Source organism: Chamaea fasciata, unplaced genomic scaffold (genome assembly GCF_029207755.1).
Source record: "Chamaea fasciata isolate MVZ Bird 193981 ecotype frontalis unplaced genomic scaffold, bChaFas1.0.hap1 SCAF_6, whole genome shotgun sequence".
NCBI classification, from domain to species: Eukaryota; Metazoa; Chordata; class Aves; order Passeriformes; family Sylviidae; genus Chamaea; species Chamaea fasciata.
Genome location: NW_027094091.1, coordinates 822,419 through 841,771, shown reverse-complemented (window position 1 = coordinate 841,771; position 19,353 = coordinate 822,419). Strand labels below are relative to the sequence as shown.

At 50.3% G+C, this 19,353-nt stretch overlaps 1 protein-coding gene across 1 annotated transcript in view; it reads right to left on the bottom strand.

Annotated features, from left to right (window-relative positions):
* Nucleotides 1-19,353, bottom strand: part of SFXN5 (sideroflexin 5) — a 113,443-nt gene that overhangs the window by 83,589 nt on the left and 10,501 nt on the right. Inside the window, exon 3 of the mRNA XM_066185116.1 lies at nt 8,752-8,829. Within this exon, the coding sequence (XP_066041213.1) occupies nt 8,752-8,829 (78 nt within the window). The remainder of the gene's footprint in view (nt 1-8,751; nt 8,830-19,353) is intronic.

Below are 19,353 nucleotides of genomic sequence, written 5' to 3'. Positions count from 1 at the left end.
ATGGCATGGGGACGTGGCATGGGGACGTGGCATGGGGACATGGCATGGGGACATGGTACAGTGACATGGCACAGGGACATGGTATGGGGACATGGGGACATGGTACAGGGACATGGCACAGGGACATGACACAGGGACATGGTATGGGGACATGGGGACGTGGCACAGGGACATGGCACAGGGACATGGCACAGGGACATGGCATGGGGACATGGTACAGGGACATGGCACAGGGACATGGCATGGGGACATGGGGACATGGCACAGAGACATGGCACAGGGACATGGTATGGGGACATGGGGACATGGTACAGGGACATGGCACAGGGACATGGCACAGAGACATGGCATGGGGACATGGCATGGGGACGTGGCACGGGGACATGGCATGGGGCCATGGGGACATGGTATGAGGACATGGTATGGGGACACGGCACGGGAACACGGCATGGGGACATCGAGCACAGGGACACCCAGGGCAGGGAGGGGCCCTGAGCACACGCCACTCCCCATCCCTGAGCAACTGTGGCTGCCAAGGCTCCTCAGGTACCCTGGGACCACTAAAGGAGCCCCTGGGACAGTGGGAAGTGCCCGTGCCATGGCAGGGCTGGCCCTGGGTGATCCCTCAGGCCCCTTCCAGCCCAAACCAGTCCGGGATTCTGGGATCCCGTGGCTCAGTGGGGAGCACAAAGAGTGAAGGAATTTTTACAGAAAGGCAACAACAGGGCCAGGAGCTGCTGCAGGGCTGGAGCCAGGCTGGGAGAGCTGGGAATGCTCCCCTGGAGAAGGGAAAATTCCAGGGAATGCTCAGAGTCCCCAAAGGGGCTCCAGGAGAGCTGGAGAGGGGCTGGGGCCAAGGCCTGGAGGGACAGGACACAGGGAATGGCTTCCCACTGGGAAAGGGGACATTGGGCTGGGATCTTGGGCAGCAATTCCTGCCTGGGAGGGTGGGAAGGGGCTGGGCTGGAATTCCCACATTTGCTGGGGCTGCCCCTGGATCCCTGGGAATGCCCAAGGCCAGGTTGGATCCACCTGGGACAGTGGGAGGTGTCCCTGCCCGTGGAACTGGAGGAGCTTTAAGATCCCTTCCATCCCAAACCGTTCCATGACTCCATGAATGCAACACTGACAGAACTGGAAAAGGTGGGACATAAATGGAGCTGGAGCAGCTTCTCCCTCCACATTCCCTTTCCCTCTCCAGCTCCCTTCCAGTTTTCCACCTTCCCCTGGGCATGGACACAGGTGCCACAGCAGCACCTCCACCCCACCCTCTGCAGGAGACCGGACACGACCAGGGAAGAGGAATTTCACCAAACCCAACAATTCTCTTGGGCTTTTCATAGCAAAAAAAAAAGTCTCAATTTCTAAAGCTTCCCAACCCTGCTAAGAAAAGAGCTGTTGTTCCCATCAAACATTTCTGGATCCATCACCCAAATTCCCCCCTCCAAAGGAGATCAAACCCCTCCAAGGCCATCAGGGGCTTTCTCCTCCAAACACCTCTGATCCTCCTCAAATATTTAACCCAAAAAACAACCAAGAGAGCACAAAACCACCCCAAACAGGTGAATTACCAAAGATAACTTTCCATTTGAAGAAAAACTTAGGAAATCCTAAGAGCCAGCTGGAGAGGGGGATTAATGACACTGTGGGGTATTCCCACTGCACACAATATTTGGGGTTTGGGGGCATTTTAACAAACACCCAGCTGCACATTTAATAAAAAAACCCCAAGCCTGGCTTTTACATATTTCAACCAAACCTCGAGGAAATAAGCTCAGCTGCAGAAACGGAGCGTGTTTCCCTGCTCCACTGAATAAACACTGATCAAGCAGCTCTTCCTCCTCTGTTTTGCTGACCACATAATTGATAGAGCCAGGCAAAAAAAAAAATAAAAATCTTGTTTTTACAACATCTTTCTAATGTAGGAATAAACCCCACAGTCCCCCTCAATCAGGAGCTCTCAGCAGTGCAGCCATCGACAGGTGAGGGATCAATTCTTCATTTTTGCTAATTGAGGCCCCAGAAATGGGTTTTTTCCCACCTTGGGTTAACGGCCACTCGGCTGAGCGGCGAAATCCAGCTCAAGAGGAGGACGAGGAGCTCGGAGAGGCTTGGGAAGGGGCAGAGCTGCAGGAGCTGGCACCGCTGCTGCCCGGCGCTCCAGCGTTTATTCTGGAAAAGGGGCTCAGAGACGGTCCTGGGGGAAGCGCTGACAGCACAGTTACGGCTCTTCAGAGGGGTTCGTGGTTTTTTTGTTGGGTTTTTATATATATATATTTTTTTTAATCTTTAGATAGCCCATAACCGTTCCATCCCAGCTCATTTGGAAAAACCTGCCTGGGAAAAAAACGCGGCGGAGCAAGGCTGGTTCCCCACCAGAGGCCTGTCAAAAGAAGCTGCTCGCGTGCGGAGGAGCCGCTTCGCTGCGACATAGCTTTAGGCTCTGTGGTTTCCCACTCCTCGTGTGGTGGTGAAACCATCTCAGCAGGCGCCAGGGGCTGGTGCAGAGCTGCTGGGGAAGAGCTGCAGCTCCTGCCATCCCTCGCCGGGAGCCGCGGGTTTCGGAACGAGGGGGATTCGAGCTCTGTCAAACGCTGCTCCGCCAGGGAGGCTCAGCCCCGAGCTTGGTGAAGAGCTCTGTCAAAACAACTCGTCTTCTAGCCTGAGCTCGGAGCCGCTTCCTCAGGGGGGGAGCGTTGGCTTCTGGGAGAGTTTAATGCATTAAAAACTCTGCCCAGAGCGTTGTTTTTAAAGCCTTCGGAGGGGATCGCGATTCTCGCTCGGAGGAATGAAGCTCAGCCCGTTCAGAGATTTCTTTTGATGGTTGGGGAAGGCTGAGCTGGGACAGAGACTGGGCAGAGCCAGAGGATAAAGCAGAGATTTACTGAAAGGTCTTTAGGACACACCTTGGGCAGGACAAGAGCCTGGCCAGGGCTGCACCCAAGGTGGAACCAAAATGGTCACAAAATGGACAAAAAATGGTCACAAAATGGACACAAAATGAACCCAAAATGGACACAAAACAGTCACAAGATGGACCTAAAATGATCCCAAAATGGACACCTGGTCAGGAGGTCTCACACTTTGATAAGTTTTGGTCCATTTGCACGTTGGGGTTGCATTGTCCAGTCCCAGCTCCAGGCTGTGAGGTCCCATCCTTCGTGTCCCTCCCTCCAGCCCACCCTTGTTTGTGCTGTTGGGGCTGAGAGTTGTCCTTGGTGTGCAGCAGGAGAAGGATTTGTTTTGTGTCCCTGCTCTGTGCGGAGCGGAGTGACGCTGACTGTGAGCTCGGAGCTCACCCCTGGGCACCACACAACCTCAAATACATGGGAGATAAAACTTCAGGCATCACTTTGTGTGCCACGTCCACCTCCAAGGGCAGAGGTCCTGAGGTGTTCAAGAAACCAAACAGGAAGCATTTCTTGAAGGAGATAAAGTCAATTTTCCCTGGAGATCACTGAGGTGCCACCCAGCCTTTTTTGACGAGCAATAATTGCAATTTATCCTCTCTCAGGCTCTGTTCCCAGGTCACGACTCCACCATCCACACTTTGCCCACGGAGACAGCTCAGACCCCATCAGAGAGGGGTAAAACCCCCAAAAAACGAGTCCAAAAAATCAAACTGCCTCCATCTGCTGCTGTCCTGCCACGTGTGGCAACCTCAGCAGCGCGTCACGGGAGTGTCACACTCCGTTATCACGCAGGATGTGCCTCAGCCTCTCATTCCTGCCCAAACCAGGCTCCCCTCCAGAGCACCAGAGCTCCCCTTCCCCAGATCAGCACCAGAAATCTGCCAGTTGTCACCGCCTCTCTCAGCCAGAGCCCGTCCTGCAGAGAGTGGTGCATGAAACAGCCAGGGAAACTGTCAGCCTCAGCTGCAGGAAAGCAAAAATGCATTTCCCAGGTGGTTTCGGATGAAATTTGGGGTGGTAGCGATGGGAGGGAGAGGTTTGGGGCTCTGCTGCCAGGGAAGCAGGGACAGGAGGAGAGGGAACAGCCTCAGGGAAGGCTCAGGGTGGATATTGGGGAATATTCCTGCATGGAAATATTCCATGGTGAACTGAGAGATTCCTCTCCTAAAGAATTGATGAAAGACTGCATTCAAATGGTGAAACTGATTGAAAATCACAGGTTTTGTCCCTGTGTTGCTTGTAAGAAAGTGAACACTGGTGGGGGAAGAGAAGGGTTTTCAAAGTTTGATGATTTTTTTTCCCCCTCTCCTTTTCTTCTTTTAATGTGTGTGCAAATAAAATCTACCCGTTCACTTTTAAGTTAGACCTGATTTGCCTTTTTCTCCCAAATCCTATCCCCCGGAGATAAAAGAGGGTAGACACTCAAACAATTTCCCGAAATTAGGCAAAACAGAATTTAACAAATGTGGAAAAACCACAACAAAAGGGCACGGCTGGAGTCCCCACCCCTGAGGGATTTAATTCCCTGAGCACGTGGCACTTGGGGACGTGGTGGCAGTGCTGGGGATGGTTGGAATGGATGAGCTCACAGGGCATTTCCAGCCCTGAGCAATTCCACGGTTCTCCTGCCCCAATTTCCCTCCTGTCCCTGGTTATAAACGTTATCATTAACACGATTAATTATCGTGTTATAAATGCATATCATTAACACGAATACTATTTAATTACAGTATATGTATACTCGTATATATGTATATAAACATATGTATAATTGTACTGCATTGGGTTTTATTAATAGAGTTTAGAGAGGTGATGAATGTGTATTTTTTTGATTGTACCAGAGGGTTAACAGTAAAAATACTGGGGTTTTTTTTCCTTCTTTGTAACATCTCAACTGACCAAGGCAGAAAGTATGGGGAGAAGGTCATGACTTTGCAACCCTGCATAAAGAGTGCTAACTTCCTGGGGGTTTTTAATCAAAATGAAAATAACAAAAAAAAAACTTCAAGAGATTTATAAGACCCGTGTCACCGGACAGAGTGGAGCCACCCACAAATAAATCCACCAGATAAGAGGGTTGGGGGTACTTGAAACAGATAAAAATCACCCATTAAAATCTATTGAATATGTAACACAGCAATCCTTAAAGCAACAGTCTTTGAAAGAGAATTTCAAATGTGTGTGTGCTTTCTAGTGAGGGCAGCCCAGCTGGAACTTCTGCTCTTGCTGCAATTCCACCCTACAGCAGCAGAACCACCCAAACCCCTCTGATGACGCCTTCAGTTTCACCTTTCACGTTTTTCAGGTTCTGTGCTGCCCAGGGGGGCAGCTCCGAGCCTCACATTAACTGCGGCTCAATTCAGCAACACGTTTTGGGATTCAACACATCAAACACCTGAGCAGGTGATCCAAAAAAAAAAAAAAAAAAAAAAAGCACAGATTTGAAATTCTGAATTGTCTGACACCCCGGCACACCTGCAGCAGTAGCTGAGGGCCTGCAAACCTGGCTGCAGCACAAATGCCCAGGTTATTCCAGCAACTGGGACGTAACTAGACAAAAAGTGGCAATTATCAAATATATACTCAGAGGACACCAGAATCTGCATCTCTCTGCACAGAGCAGGGACACAAAACAAATCCTTCTCCTGCTGCACACCAAGGACAACTCTCAGCCCCAACAGCACAAACAAGGGTGGGCTGGAGGGAGGGACAAGAAGGATGGGACCCCACAGCCTGGAGCTGGGACTGGACAATGCAACCCCAACGTGCAAATGGACCAAAACTTATCAAAGTGTGAGACCTCCTGACCAGGGGCCCATTTTGTGACCATTTTGTGACCATTTTCGGTCCATTTTGTGTCCATTTTTTGTCCATTTTTTGTCCGTTTTGTGTCCATTTTGGGTCCATTTTGAGATCATTCTGTGTCCATTCTGTGACCATTTTGGTTCCACCTTGGGTGCAGCCCTGGCCAGGCTCTTGTCCTGCCCAAGGTGTGTCCTAAAGGCCTTTCAATAAATCTCTGCTTTATCCTCTGGCTCTGCCCAGTCTCAGCTCCAGCTCAGCCTTCCCGAGGCATCACAGTAACCACAGGGAGCTGTGGCACGACTTCACCACAAACCCCGTTCTCCTCACGCTGATGCGAGAACATTTCCCAGCCAAGGCCTTTGCCCATCATTTCCTCTCCCCTCCCTTGAGGGAAGTGGATTTGTGGGGAATTCTCCAAGCCTGACAGAAGGCTCACACAGTCCCGTGTGTCTGTGTGCAAACTCTGAGATGAGAAATGCTGATTTAGGAAGGCTAAGGGATAGGACTGACATTGTCGGGAGAGAAATGGAACTGGAAACAAGTTTTAAAGGATGACTTTGTAAATAGATATTTTGGAGGCATGGAACTATGAAAGATGTATTGCTGTAGGACCTACAAGGGGTAATTTTAGATGATTGGCTCAGAAGCATTAACAGCATTGAGTGGCAAAAGCTGATAGGCCGAAAAACTCTTATAATGTCTTGGAATTAGGAAATAGTTTGGTTTCTAATTGTGATGGCGTGAATCGTAACATCTGCACCACCCTGTGTATCATCTCACCCTTCGCATGAGACCGAAAATGGAATAAAACTCTTTAAAACACCTCTCAGGAGCCCCGTCTCTAAATCAAAAAAAAAAAAGATAATCCAACACTCCCTCACTCGGATTTCCACTCAGACCCTCCGAGCCTGCTCAGCCTCACCCCGCTCTGCTGCCTCTCCCCCACCGGAATTCTGAACGAACCCCGGGAAGAGCCTGGCTTTGTCACTCTGCAAAATGTGGGTCAAAAGTCTGCGTGGTTTGTCACAGAGAGTGGCTCGTGTGTCATCTGCCTCAGGCAGATGGAACTGAGTCACTGCTGCTGCCTCAGCGCTGCTTCCCTCCCTCCCCAGCCCCGGCAGCTTTCTCCTTCCCGAGCCTTTCTCCTTCCCGAGCCTTTCTCCTTCCCAAGCCTTTCTTTTTCCTTCCTGAGCCTTTTCCCTTCCCAACCATTTCTCCTTCCCGAGCCTTTCTCCTTCCCAACTATTTCTTTCTCCTTCCCAACCCTTTCTCCTTCCCAAACCTTTCCGTCTCCTACCCAACCCATTCTCTTTCCCAACCTTTTCTTTCTCCTCCCCAACCCCCTTCTTTCTCCTTCCCTACCCCTTCTCCTCCCTGAGCCTTTCTTTCTCCTTCCCAACCCTTTCCTTCTCCTTCTCAACCCTTTCTTTATCCTTCCCAACCTGTTTCTCCTTCCTGAGCCTTTCTTCCTCCCTTCCCAACCCTTTCTTTCCCCTTCCCAACCTTTTCCTTCTCCTTCCCGACCCTTTCTCTCTCCTTCCCAACCCTTTCTTTCTCCTTCTTAACACTTTCTTTCTCCTTCCCAACTCTTTCTTTCCCCTTTCCCCTTCCCAACCCTTTCTTCTTCAGAACCCCTTCTCCTTCCCAGCCCTTTCTTTCCCCTTCCCAACCTTTTCCTTCTCCTTCTCAACCCTTTCTCTCTCCTTCCCAACCTTTTCTTCCTCCCTTCCCAACCCTTTCTTTCTCCTTTCCCAACCTTTTCTTTCTCCTTCCCAACCTTTTCTTTCTCCTTCCCAACCTTTTCTTTCTCCTTCCCGAGCCTTTCTCTCCTTCCCAATCCCTTCTCCTTCCCAACTCTTTCTTTCTCCTCCCCAACCCCTTCTTTATCCTTCCCAACCCCTTCCTCCTTCCCGACCTTTTCTTTCTCCTTCCCAGCCCTTTCTCCTTCCCATCAGATGCCGGCTGGAGGAACGCAGTGTCACCCAGGAGAGCAGCAGGCCAACGCCTCGTGACAATTTCCCCTTTGTTTTTTGTGCCTCTTCCCCACCACAGCACCTGCCACGCCAGCTGCCCCATCCCACTGTGAACAGGAGTTTTCATTCCCTTCGTTTACCTCCTGTATTTGAAGGAATTATCGTTTATGAGCAGGGAAAAAGAAAATAAAAAGAGTTTTTTTGACCTACGGGGGGAAGAGCTGCCCAGCACTTCCATCCCTGTTTATTCGGGATGATCACCACGGGTCCCTCTGGAACTGCTGCTCCTCACACGCCCTCAGGCAGCTCTGATACCAATTCACCTTTAAAAGACTTTAAATCACACAGAAATGATTTGTTTTTGTGCTGGATGCACGAACAGAGCCATAAAAAAGCCCCTGGGTTGGGGTCAAGGTCAGGAGTCTCCGCATGGACAGGAACGGGGAGGAGTTTGAGGTAACACCCACGAAAACATTGATTTTTTTTCTTTCATGGCACTGACTGGGAGGTAAAATACTCCAAAAGCAGTTTGACTCCTCTAAAACCCTCGCCTCTGCTCCCACAAGTCCCACATGCAGAGGAACATCGGGAAAAGTCCAGGAAAGGGGACTGAGGTGGCCTTGGAGAGCTCACCCAGCCCATCCCCCTGTCCCAAAGCCCCAACAACGACCCTTTTCTCAGGAACCCCCAAACCCCGTGAGGGTTCCACAACCTCCTGCTCCCAGCCCAAGGGCGGGGGCTGATTCTGCCCAAACAAGGTTGAGTTCTGGGCAGAAATGGAAATTACTGGGACAGGAACAGGGCAGGGGCTGAGGCCCCACAGCTGCTGCTACAGGAACCCCCAGGACTGACAGAAAGCTTTCACCCAGCTAAAGAAAAAAAAAAAATTGACTTTTTTTGGTTTTAACTGTACGAGAAGTTTGTATTTTACCATAGAAACACCAAAAATGCCCTTCAGCAGAGCCCCCTCATCCTCCCCACTGAACTGCAGGAAGAAGTAGAAATTTAACAGCAGAAATCAGAAATCCAGAGGTAGAAGTTTAACAGTTTTTCCCTCTGACCTCTTTGTTGGTGACTCCCGGGGGCAGAGTCCCATGTTTGTAATCCTCCAGCAGCTGCACCGCTTCCTTCAGGCGGCTCTGCAAGAGAAATTCAAAATACAGAATGACGGTGTCTGCCAGGAAAATCCCACCACGGAATCCTGGCATGGGCTGGGATGGAAAGGACAGGAAGGATCAACAAATTCAACCACCTGGGGGGGCAGGGACACCTCCCACTATCCCAGGGTGCTCCTTATGTTATATTATATTATATTATATTATATTATATTATATTATATTATATTATATTATATTATATTATATTATATTATATTATATTATATTATATCATGTTATATTATATTATATTGTGTTATATTATATTATATTATATTATATTATATTATATTATATTATATTATCATCATATTACTGCATTACATCATAAAACATTGTATTACATTATATTACATGATCTATTGCATATATTGCACTGTTATATTAACTATTATTCATATTGCATTAAATTATTTTATAACTATTATATTGTATTATATTGTACTATAAAATTATATTATATCGTATCACTACATTACATTGCATTACGTTATATCATATAATATTGTATTACATTATATTACATTACCTATTATATATATTGCATTATATTACAGTAACTATTATTTATATTGTGTTCTATTCTATTATAGTAATTATTATATATCTCACATTATATTATATTATATTATATTATATTATATTATATTATATTATATTATATTATATTACATTGTATAGTATAGTATATCATATTATATCATATGATATCATATTATATCATATTATATCATATTATATCATATCATATTATATTATATTATTACATTACATTACATTGCATTACATCATATACAATATTGTATTACATTATATTACATTATCCATTATATATCTTGCATTATATTATATTAACTATTATTAATATTTCAGATTATATTATAATAACTATTCTATATCTTGCATTATGCTACATTATATTATTATGTCTTGCATTCTATTAACTCTTATATTATCTATTACATTTAGTATATATAGAATATATAATAGATACTCTGTACATGCTATATTATACAGAGAACATATAAAACCAGACATATACATGCATATCCATATATACATTTTTTTTCTTGAAAGAATATAGATTTCCACGGAATATATGCATTTTATTGAATTATAAAACCCCACCAGGGCAGAAACAGACAGTCGGAACGATTCTTTGGGTTTGCCCAAACTCAAGAGGAATAAATCAGGACACAAAGAGCAGCTTCCACGGGGTTAAATCTTACCCAGGGCTGTGGAAGGCAGCGATGGCTCCCAAATTATTGAAGCCAAACCCCACTTCCCAAAGCCTCCGGCAGGTTGTCCCTCCTCCAGCTGAGGGACACCGACCTCGGATCGACATTTCAGCCCCAGGTCCGTGGTTTGGGCAGATTTGCCAACACTGGTGCCAGAGGACATCCCAGAAACATGGAATATTGTCCCCAGCGGTGGGGGTGGCTCCTCTGAGAGCTCCTGAGAGTTCACATCCAGGGATCCATGGATCCAGGGAAACTCCTTCCCTCCCTTTCCCAAAGGGGACTTGACTGTTTCCTCCCTTTCTGGACAAAACCCTCCATATCCTGGGCAAAAAACTCCACATTCCGGGCAAAAACTTCCATATCATGGGCAAAAACCTCCATATCCTAGCAAAAACCTCCCCATTCTGGTCAAAAGAACTCTATGTTCCAGGCAAAAACCTCCATATCCTGGATAAAAACTACCCTATTCCAGGCAAAAATTCCACATTCCAGGCAAAAAACTCCACATCCTAGGCAAAAACCTCCCCATTCCGGGCAAAACCCTCCATATTCCAGGAAAAAAATTCCATATTCTGGGCAAAACTCTCCCCATTCTGGGCAAAAAATTCCATATTCCAGGCAAAACCCTCCATATTCCAGGGAAAATCTCCATATCTTAGGCAAAACCCCTCCATACTCTGGGCAAGACGTGGGCTCAGGGGTCTGTGGTGGTCCAGCTGAGGGTGAGCAGGCACAGCTCCCAGCCTGTGTCACCACAGCGACGCCAGAGGTGACAAATTCCCCAGTTCCTGCTCCACGTCTGGGAACGTTGGCCTGGAACTGGTTCCCTCGGAGATCAGAGTGTCCCAGGGAGAGCTGCCCACCACCCCTCTCCCACTTTTTCATTAAAACCACAGAATATCCTGAGCTGGAAGGGCCCACAAGGGTCATCAAGATCCAGCTCCAGGATTCCCAGAGCTGCTCTGGATTTCTCCAGGGCTGAGTGTCCCAGGGAGAGCTGCCCACCACCCTTCTTTTCCCACTTTTTCCCCAAAATCATGTGGGGAATGGATCTGTAGGGAATTCTCCAAGCCTGAGAGAAGGCTCACACAGTATGGATCTGTGTGTAAATTCTGAGATGAGAAATGCTGATTTAGAAATGCCACGGGATGGGACAGACACTGTTGGGAGAGAGAAATGGAACTGGGAACAAGTTTTAAATGGTGGCCTTGCAAATAAGACCGGATACTTTGGAGGAACAAAACTAGGAAAGATGCATTGTGGTAGGACCCACGAGGGGTGATTTTAGATGATTGGCTTTAAGGCATTGACAGCAGTGAGTGACAAAAGCTGACAGGCCAAGAAATGTTTATAATGGATTGGAATTAGGGAATAATTTGGGTCCTGATTGTGATGGCGTGAGTTGTTCCATCTGTATTGTCTCACCCTTCACGTGAGACTGAAAATGGTGTGAAAGTCTTTAAAACGCCTCTGAGTTGCCCCATGTCTGGGTCAGGAAAAGGGGATAATTCGACAAAAAATCACAGAATATCCTGAGCCCCACAAGGGTCACCAAAGTCCAGGATTCCCAGAGCTGCTCTGGATTTCTCCTCCCTGTGAGGCGCTTTGGACCCCTCACAGATCCAGCATCTCCCTCCCCTGCTGGCACCTTCATTCCCACCCCAAAAGGGACCAGGATCTCCAGGAACAGCACTCAAGGCCAAAATGAGCCCAGATTTTAGTGTGTGAGAAATTCTCTTCCATTCCCATTTTATCGGAGCACTGGGGAGTTCCCAAACCCCAGAGCCACCACCTTCTCCAGGTGCTGGAGTCCAGAAATCTCCCCAAAGACCAGGCAATCCCATTCCACCTAAAACACTGTGCCTCGCTCCAAAAAATCACCAAATTATTTCGTGTGTAAAAGCTTTCAGGACTGGTTAAAAAAAAAAAACAAACCAAAACCATCCACACTTGCTGAATCTGCCTTGAAAATTAAGCTTAGCTTAAGAAAAAATAGCATGGGAGTGGTAGAGCGAATAATTCCCGGAGAGAGGTTCTTAAAGAGCGTAAATGTGTCCTGGATGCTTCCACGGGCAAGGCCAGGCACTGGGAATCCTTTTCCCCATCTATCCAACACCCCTGATTAACAAAATGAGTCGCTAATTAAGCCAAGTCCTCTCGACACTGGAGAAAAAGAGGAGAGCTTTGAGTTGGGGCGGGATTTTCGGGGGATGCAGAAACATCGACTGCGCGAGGTCCTGTTCCTCCAGAAGGGTTTTAGGGTCTCCCACACAGGGAATGAAACCCAACCCCACGGTGTTCCAGTGGGGGAAATTCCATGGAAAACTAGGAGAGACTCTTCTCCCTAAAGAATTAAGGAAAGATTATTTTCAAACGGCGAAACTGACCGAAAATCACAGGGTTTGTCTCTTTACGTTGTTTGTGGGAAAGTGAAGAGTTTGTGGGCGAGGAAAAGCGCTTTGAAAGTTTCATTTTGATTCTTATTTTCTTCTTTTAGTGCGCGTTAACGAATCTACCTTTGTACCTTTAAGTTGGGCCTGCCTGCCTTTTTCTCCTAATCCAATCTCACGGCAGGAAAAAAACACTTAAACCACTAAATACGGCAAACAGAATTTGGTGAATTTAAAACTACACATGGACACGTGGCCAGAATCCCGGGAATTCCTGCAGGGAACTCAGGGGCTGCAGCTGGAATCAGCAACTCGATGCCTTGGGAAGGCTGAGCTGGGACAGAGACTGGGCAGAGCCAGAGGATAAAGCAGAGATTTATTGAAAGGACTTTAGGACACACCTTGGGCAGGACAAGAGCCTGGCCAGGGCTGCACCCAAGGTGGAACCAAAATGGTCACAAAATGGACAAAAAATGGACACAAAATGGACCCAAAATGCACGACCGGTCAGGAGGTCTCACACTTTGATAAGTTTTGGTCCATTTGCACGTTGGGGTTGCATTGTCCAGTCCCAGCTCCAGGCTGTGAGGTCCCATCCTTCTTGTCCCTCCCTCCAGCCCACCCTTGTTTGTGCTGTTGGGGCTGAGAGTTGTCCTTGGTGTGCAGCAGGAGAAGGATTTGTTTTGTGTCCCTGCTGTGTGCGGAGCGGAGTGACGCTGACTGTGAGCTCGGAGCTCACCCCTGGGCACCACAGAACCTCAAATACATCAAAGCTCAAACTGAAGGCATCAAACTCCAGGAAAAGCCACTTCAGGGTGCGGCTGATCACTGGGAACAGGTGACGAGCTGCAGGGCTGAGGGAAACAAATCAGGTTTTTAGGGTGTTTCAGGCATGTCCAGCCTGCAAGGAGGATCAATCCCACCAGGTGACAGCAGGACCTGAGCCTTTTGGAGCTGCTCCTCAGAGCTTTGTGCTTCAGGCTCGTCCAAAAATCCCTCTCAGGAGAAAGCTCTTCATGAGCAGGACACCAACAAACGGCGACTGTGCAGGGTCAGACCATCCCGTCGCCAGAACTTTTTGTGCTTTTCAGCGTTTGCGTTTTGTTCTCACCGCAGCTTCAAGAAAACAACGCACATTTTATAGAACTTATCTATTTTGTGACTGACGGTGGTCTTCACCAGCGAGGTCAAAGAGGTGGCAACCTACGCAGCCAATCTTTTGCCTTCTGAAAGAACTGTATACAAGATGGAGTCGGGAAGATTAAAAACAGAACTTTCCCGCTGACCTTCGCGCTGCCTGCCTCGTTCTTTCGTGTCCCAAAGCGCGACGGCATCCCAAGGAGGAAAAGCTGCCAGATCCAGGGAAGAGCAGCCTCCAGAGCTGGGGGCAAGAACCAGGGAGTGCCAGCAGCACATCCCAGAGAGACTTTTGTGCTCATTGGGGGGACGTGGCTTTGTCACTGAAATCACTGAAATCACCGAAATCACCGAAATCACCAAAATTACCTCCAGTCTCTCAGAGGAGCAGCGAGCAGCTCTGAATGGAGAGCTGCAGCAAGGCATGAATGGGGCCTGCGCTGCTATTTCCCCCTCCCTTCTCTCTTCTCTCTTGAGGAAAATCTTCGTAGTTACTATAACAACCCTGGCCAGATCCCATCTTGTTTAGAGCGGTAACAAACAGCAAACAACAACAACAACAAAAAAAGCTTCGGGCTGGTTTTTAAAATCGCAGCCTGCACCAATTGCCTCTCTCAGCTCCCGTGGGGAACTTCGGCAGAGAAAGGAGCCCTGCACCAGCACTGCCAGTGGGTCCCGAGGGGGGACAAAAGAGTGGCACAGAAAGTGAACAAAAAGCGTTAAACCCGAGCTCAAGGAGATCCTTTCACGCCGCTCTGAGCTGCTCAGGTGCTTCCAGCAAACCCCCCCACTTCACCAAGCCTCCAAATTTAGGGAAAAGTCTCTGTTTCCTCCTATTCCTTCTGGAAAAGTCGAGCACGTTCTTTTTAATCAGAACCTCCAAAAAAAAAAAATTTAAAAAAAGAAAAAAAAAAACCAGGAGCAAACTTTACCACATGCAACAGCTCCAAATGCCAAGCAGCTCCACTCGCCGGCGTTCGGCACGACGCAGCTCCACTCGATAGCTGCTAATGCCTGACATTACACTTCAGCTCCTTTTTAACAGCAAAAGCGAGGTCTGTCTGCAAGGTTGTGCTACTGTTTCAATATTTATTGTTGCTTGGTTTCTCTGCTGCTGTCTGTGGGATGAAGTGTCACTCGAGATTTTACAGCATCCTTGATTTAAAAAAAAAACCCACAACCACGTTTTGGGTTTTTTTCTATTTTTATTTTTTTTTCCTCCCCGGAGTGTCTCATTCCTTCCATATCCCCTTTCCTCAGAGAAAAAAAAAAAAACAAAAAACCTCGAGCACTTCTAGTGGTGGCTGCTGGGGTCTCAGCTCTCACAATAGGGTGCCAGACAGACCATCTGCAGCCGGGGATGTTCTCGGAGAGCTCAGCCCTGCCAGCACCCACCCAGCTCCAGCCTGGGCTGCAGCAGCACAGCCCCAGCCCCTCCACCTGGGCACAGCCCGGGGAACACCCAGGGCTGGGATCCCAGCTGGGGAAGGAGCAGGGAATGGTCCCTCAGCATGGCTGTGTGGTTGGGGACGTGCCACCACACAACCACCAGGTTTGGGAGAGACCTCCGAGATCATCCAAGCCAGCGCCGACACCTCAACTGAACCACGGCCACATCCAGTCTGCTTTGAACACACCCAGGGATGGTGACTCCACCACCTCCCCGGGCAGACCATTCCAGGGTTTTATCACTCCTTCCGTGAAAAACTTCCTCCTGATATCCAACCTGAATTTCCCTTGGAGCAGCTCGAGGCTGCGTCCTCTTGTTCTGCCTGGAGAAAGAGACCGACCCCAGCTGGGCACAGCCACCTTTCCGGGGGTTGTGGGGAGTGATCAGGTCACCCCTGAGTCTCCTTTTCTCCGGGATAAACACCCCCAGCTCCCTCAGCCGCTCCTCACAGGGTTTGTGTTCCCAGCCCCTCACCAGCCTCGTTCTCCACCCTGGACATGCTCAAGCAAAGCACAGCTGGGATCAGCCTCCATCCCTGGGATCTCTGGCACAGTTTGGGTCCAAACCCTCCAGCCCCCTGCCAAGGGGCTCCTGGGCACACACTGGAGTCACCAGGGAGAGCACCCGAGGGACCTTCTGGAGAGGGAGAGCACGGAACAAACCCCAGCTGCTGCTGCACCCTGATGGGTGTGAGCGACAGACCCACACAGCCCCAGAACTGCTCAGCTTGGAAAAGCTCCCTGAGACCATTCCAACCATCCCCAGCACTGCCAGGGCCACCACTGTCCCCTGTCCCCAAGTGCCACATCATCCACAGGGCTGTGAAATCCCCCAGGGATGGGAATTCCAAACCTCCCTGGGCACTGCCAAGGCCTGAGAACCCTTTCCAGGAGGAAATTCCTGCTGCTGTCCACCCCGAGCCTCCCCTGGCCCAGCCTGAGGCCGTTCCCTCTTATCCTGTTATTCCCTGGGATCAGATCCCAACTCCCACCTGGCTCCAAACTTTCAGGGACTTGTGCAGGGCCACCAGGTCCCCCCTGAGCCTCCTTTTCTCCAGGCTCAGCCCCTTTCCCAGCTCCCTCGGGAATTCTCCAGCCCCTTTCCCAGCTCCCTCGGGAATTCTCCAGCCCCTTTCCCAGCTCCCTCAGGAATTCTCCAGCCCTTTCCCAGCTCCCTCAGCCCCTCCTGGTTCTCCAGACCCTTCCCAGCACTTTTTAAGGGCTGAATCTCCTCTGTTCCTGGAGGGAATTCTCCCGCTCGTGGCTCTCCATGGACTGCAGAGGGATTTGGGATGAGCTCTGAGCTCAGTTCCTGCTCTGACCCCCACGGAATCACCTCTGCCTCAACCACACGCTTCTCCAGCCTCCTTTTCTCCAGGCTGGCGCGCAGCAGGAGAAAGAACAACCTCAAGCAGGAGATCAGCCCCGTCCCCGGTGGCCAGGACAGCGCAGGGCCAGCTGAGCTGGGCCCCACGGACACCTGCAGCCGGCCCTGAGCTCTTCCCCTGAGCTCCCACCTTGTCCCCCCGGGCTGCAGGGGCTGTGTCTGCCTGGCAGATCCTCTTGGATCCCACCAGGAGGCTGCACATGGCTGGGAGCAGCCTGCAGAACCCCATATGTGCCACACAGACCCGGGCAAGTCGCCGTGCCAGGAGCACGGCACATTCCTGCCACGAAACCCCGTCGCACGGCGAGCCCAGGGCTGCACCGCGAGGAGACCCGGGACGGCCCAGGGGCTCACTCTGGGGTTTTGGGGGGAATGTTCTCTCTCCGCGTGCCCTGAGCTCCAGGGGTTCCACCTTCACCCCCAGCCATGACCCCAACCCAAAAATCCAGCCGCAGCAGCAGCTGCCTTTGGGTGTGGAGATCCAGCTGTGCCCTGCCAGCAGCCACAGCCGCCGTGGGGTTTTGTCTCCCTGCTCCCCGGGATCTCTCTCTCACACACACACACACAAGGCAGACTTGACTCCAGCTGGCCCCCATTGTATTGGATCCACAGCGACAGACAACAGGAGCCAGAAACTTCTTTCTTTTTTTTTTTTTTCTTCTTTTTTTTTTCCTTTTTGTTCCGAGCGGAGCGCCGGCAGATGTGACACCGAATAAACACAGACAGTCAATCTGCTGAGTAAGAAGGTAGCGCTCGTATAAATAACATACATCTAACCCCGCTTCCATTTTAAACCCAAATATGGGAAGTGCAAGATGCTCCGCGAGATCCGGGCTCTCTGAACAATGAGATGGAAAAGCAAGAGCAGAGAACAGGAGCTCTCCCCGAGCTCAGATTTCACCGGGAACCGTCACGGGCTCTTCCTCCGGGCAGAGCTCTGCCGCAGAGCAGTGACTGCAGCCCGAGGTCAAGGTGGGACGAGCTCACCTTTATCAAAATATCCGCCGCCCCCGATGGGCCCTAATTGCGGAGCAATTAAAAGCTTTTACTCCGATGACTTTTTGACCCTCACGGGTCCCCCGGGCGGGCCCGGCACACACCCCCCGAGGGGACGGGGCTGGGTGACCCCTGCAACGACACATTTCCCACTTTTCTCGGAGGAACTGGCGAACCTGCGGCTGCCCGGGAGGTGATTTTGGGGTGAAATTAGCGGCCACCAAAGCTCCCGTTTCAGAGGCGGCAGAGGCCGTGTTTGGAGCTGGTAAAAGCACAGGACCCAGCCGTGCTCAGCATCGTCCCCCCGAGGACTCCCTCCTCCAGAACCTCTAAAACACACGAGGAAGTTCCCAATTGCGTTGAGAATCTGCTTTGCCGGAAAATAAACGAGTGAGGGACGAGCGTCGGCGAGTGAGTTTATCCTCAGCATCTCTCAGCTCCTCACTGGGAGAGATCCCTGCATCCCTCCCCAGCAGCACGCCATGGTGGAGCACACAGCCACCCCAAACAAAAAAAAGGATGGAGGAAAACCCAACATTCCCGCATTTTCCATGGGATTCACCTCCATTCCCATTAGACACTCATTTATCTCTTTTTTTTTTCCCCCCTCCTGTTTGCCAACCGGCTCCTCCAAGCCAAAGAGGGATTTGTTTGTTCCCTGGGAGCCCCAGGCCTGGGAGATGCAACCATCTGTCAGCGGGAAGGAGCTCCCTGCACACGCCCGGGGCTCTGCAAACCCTCCCCAGGTTCTCATTTCTGCCCTCAGCCATCAGAGGAAAGCAAAATAAACCCCAAAACCTTGGAGTTGTACACCTGCACACCCCAATTCTTGTGTTGGAGTGAGCAGGACGAGCAAAGAGCAGATTTTGTGCCCCAAGGAGCGAGCCAGGTGACGATTTTGCCATGAGAATTCTGCCGGGAAAGGGGAGCTCGTGGGGACAACCACCAGAGGTGCTGCGGGTCTCCTGAGGGGAATTCCAACTCCCAGAGGGAATTTTCCTCCCTGGAAGGCCCCCAGGCCATTCCTGAAGAGCTTGAAGCTCAGCCCTGTCCCTCCCAGCCCCAGAGATGCACACCAAAAACCTCTCCCTGCTTTGTTGAGCTTCACTCAGGAACCCAAAACCGCTGGGTTTCGACCCAGGATAAAACTGAGCCGCTCGGACTTTGCTCTTTTCCTCCCCCGGGGTTTCACCTTCTTGGAAGAACCTCATCAAAAGCTGTCTGGAAAAAACGAAGCGACACCAGCTGGTCCCTCTGAATCCAAACCCTTTCCAAACCTCCCCAAAAAACCTGGAAAGGTTTGAAGAGGTGACCCACAGGAAGGTGGAGAAGCTGAGCCAGAGGTCAGCCCATGGGGGCCAGAGCAGGAACGGAGCTCAGAGCTCTCCCCAAAATCCCTCTGCAATCCATGGAGAGCCACGAGCGGGAGAATTCCCTCCAGGAACAGAGGAGATTCAGCCCTTAAAAACTGCTGGGAAGGGTCTGGAGCACCAGGAGGGGCTGAGGGAGCTGGGAAAGGGCTGGAGAATTCCCGAGGGAGCTGGGAAAGGGGCTGGAGAATTCCCGAGGGAGCTGGGAAAGGGCTGGAGAATTCCTGAGGGAGCTGGGAAAGGGGCTGGGGAATTCCTGAGGAGCTGGGAAAGGGGCTGGAGAATTCCTGAGGAAGCTGGGAAAGGGGCTGGAGAATTCCTGAGGGAGCTGGGAAAGGGGCTGGAGAATTCCCGAGGGAGCTGGGAAAGGGGCTGGAGAATTCCTGAGGGAGCTGGGAAAGGGGCTGGAGAATTCCTGAGGGAGCTGGAAAAGGGGCTGAGCCCGGAGAAAAGGAGGCTCGGGGGGGACCTGGTGGCTCTGCACAAGTCCCTGCCAGGAGGGGACAGCCGGGGGGGATTTGGGATCTGCTCCCAGG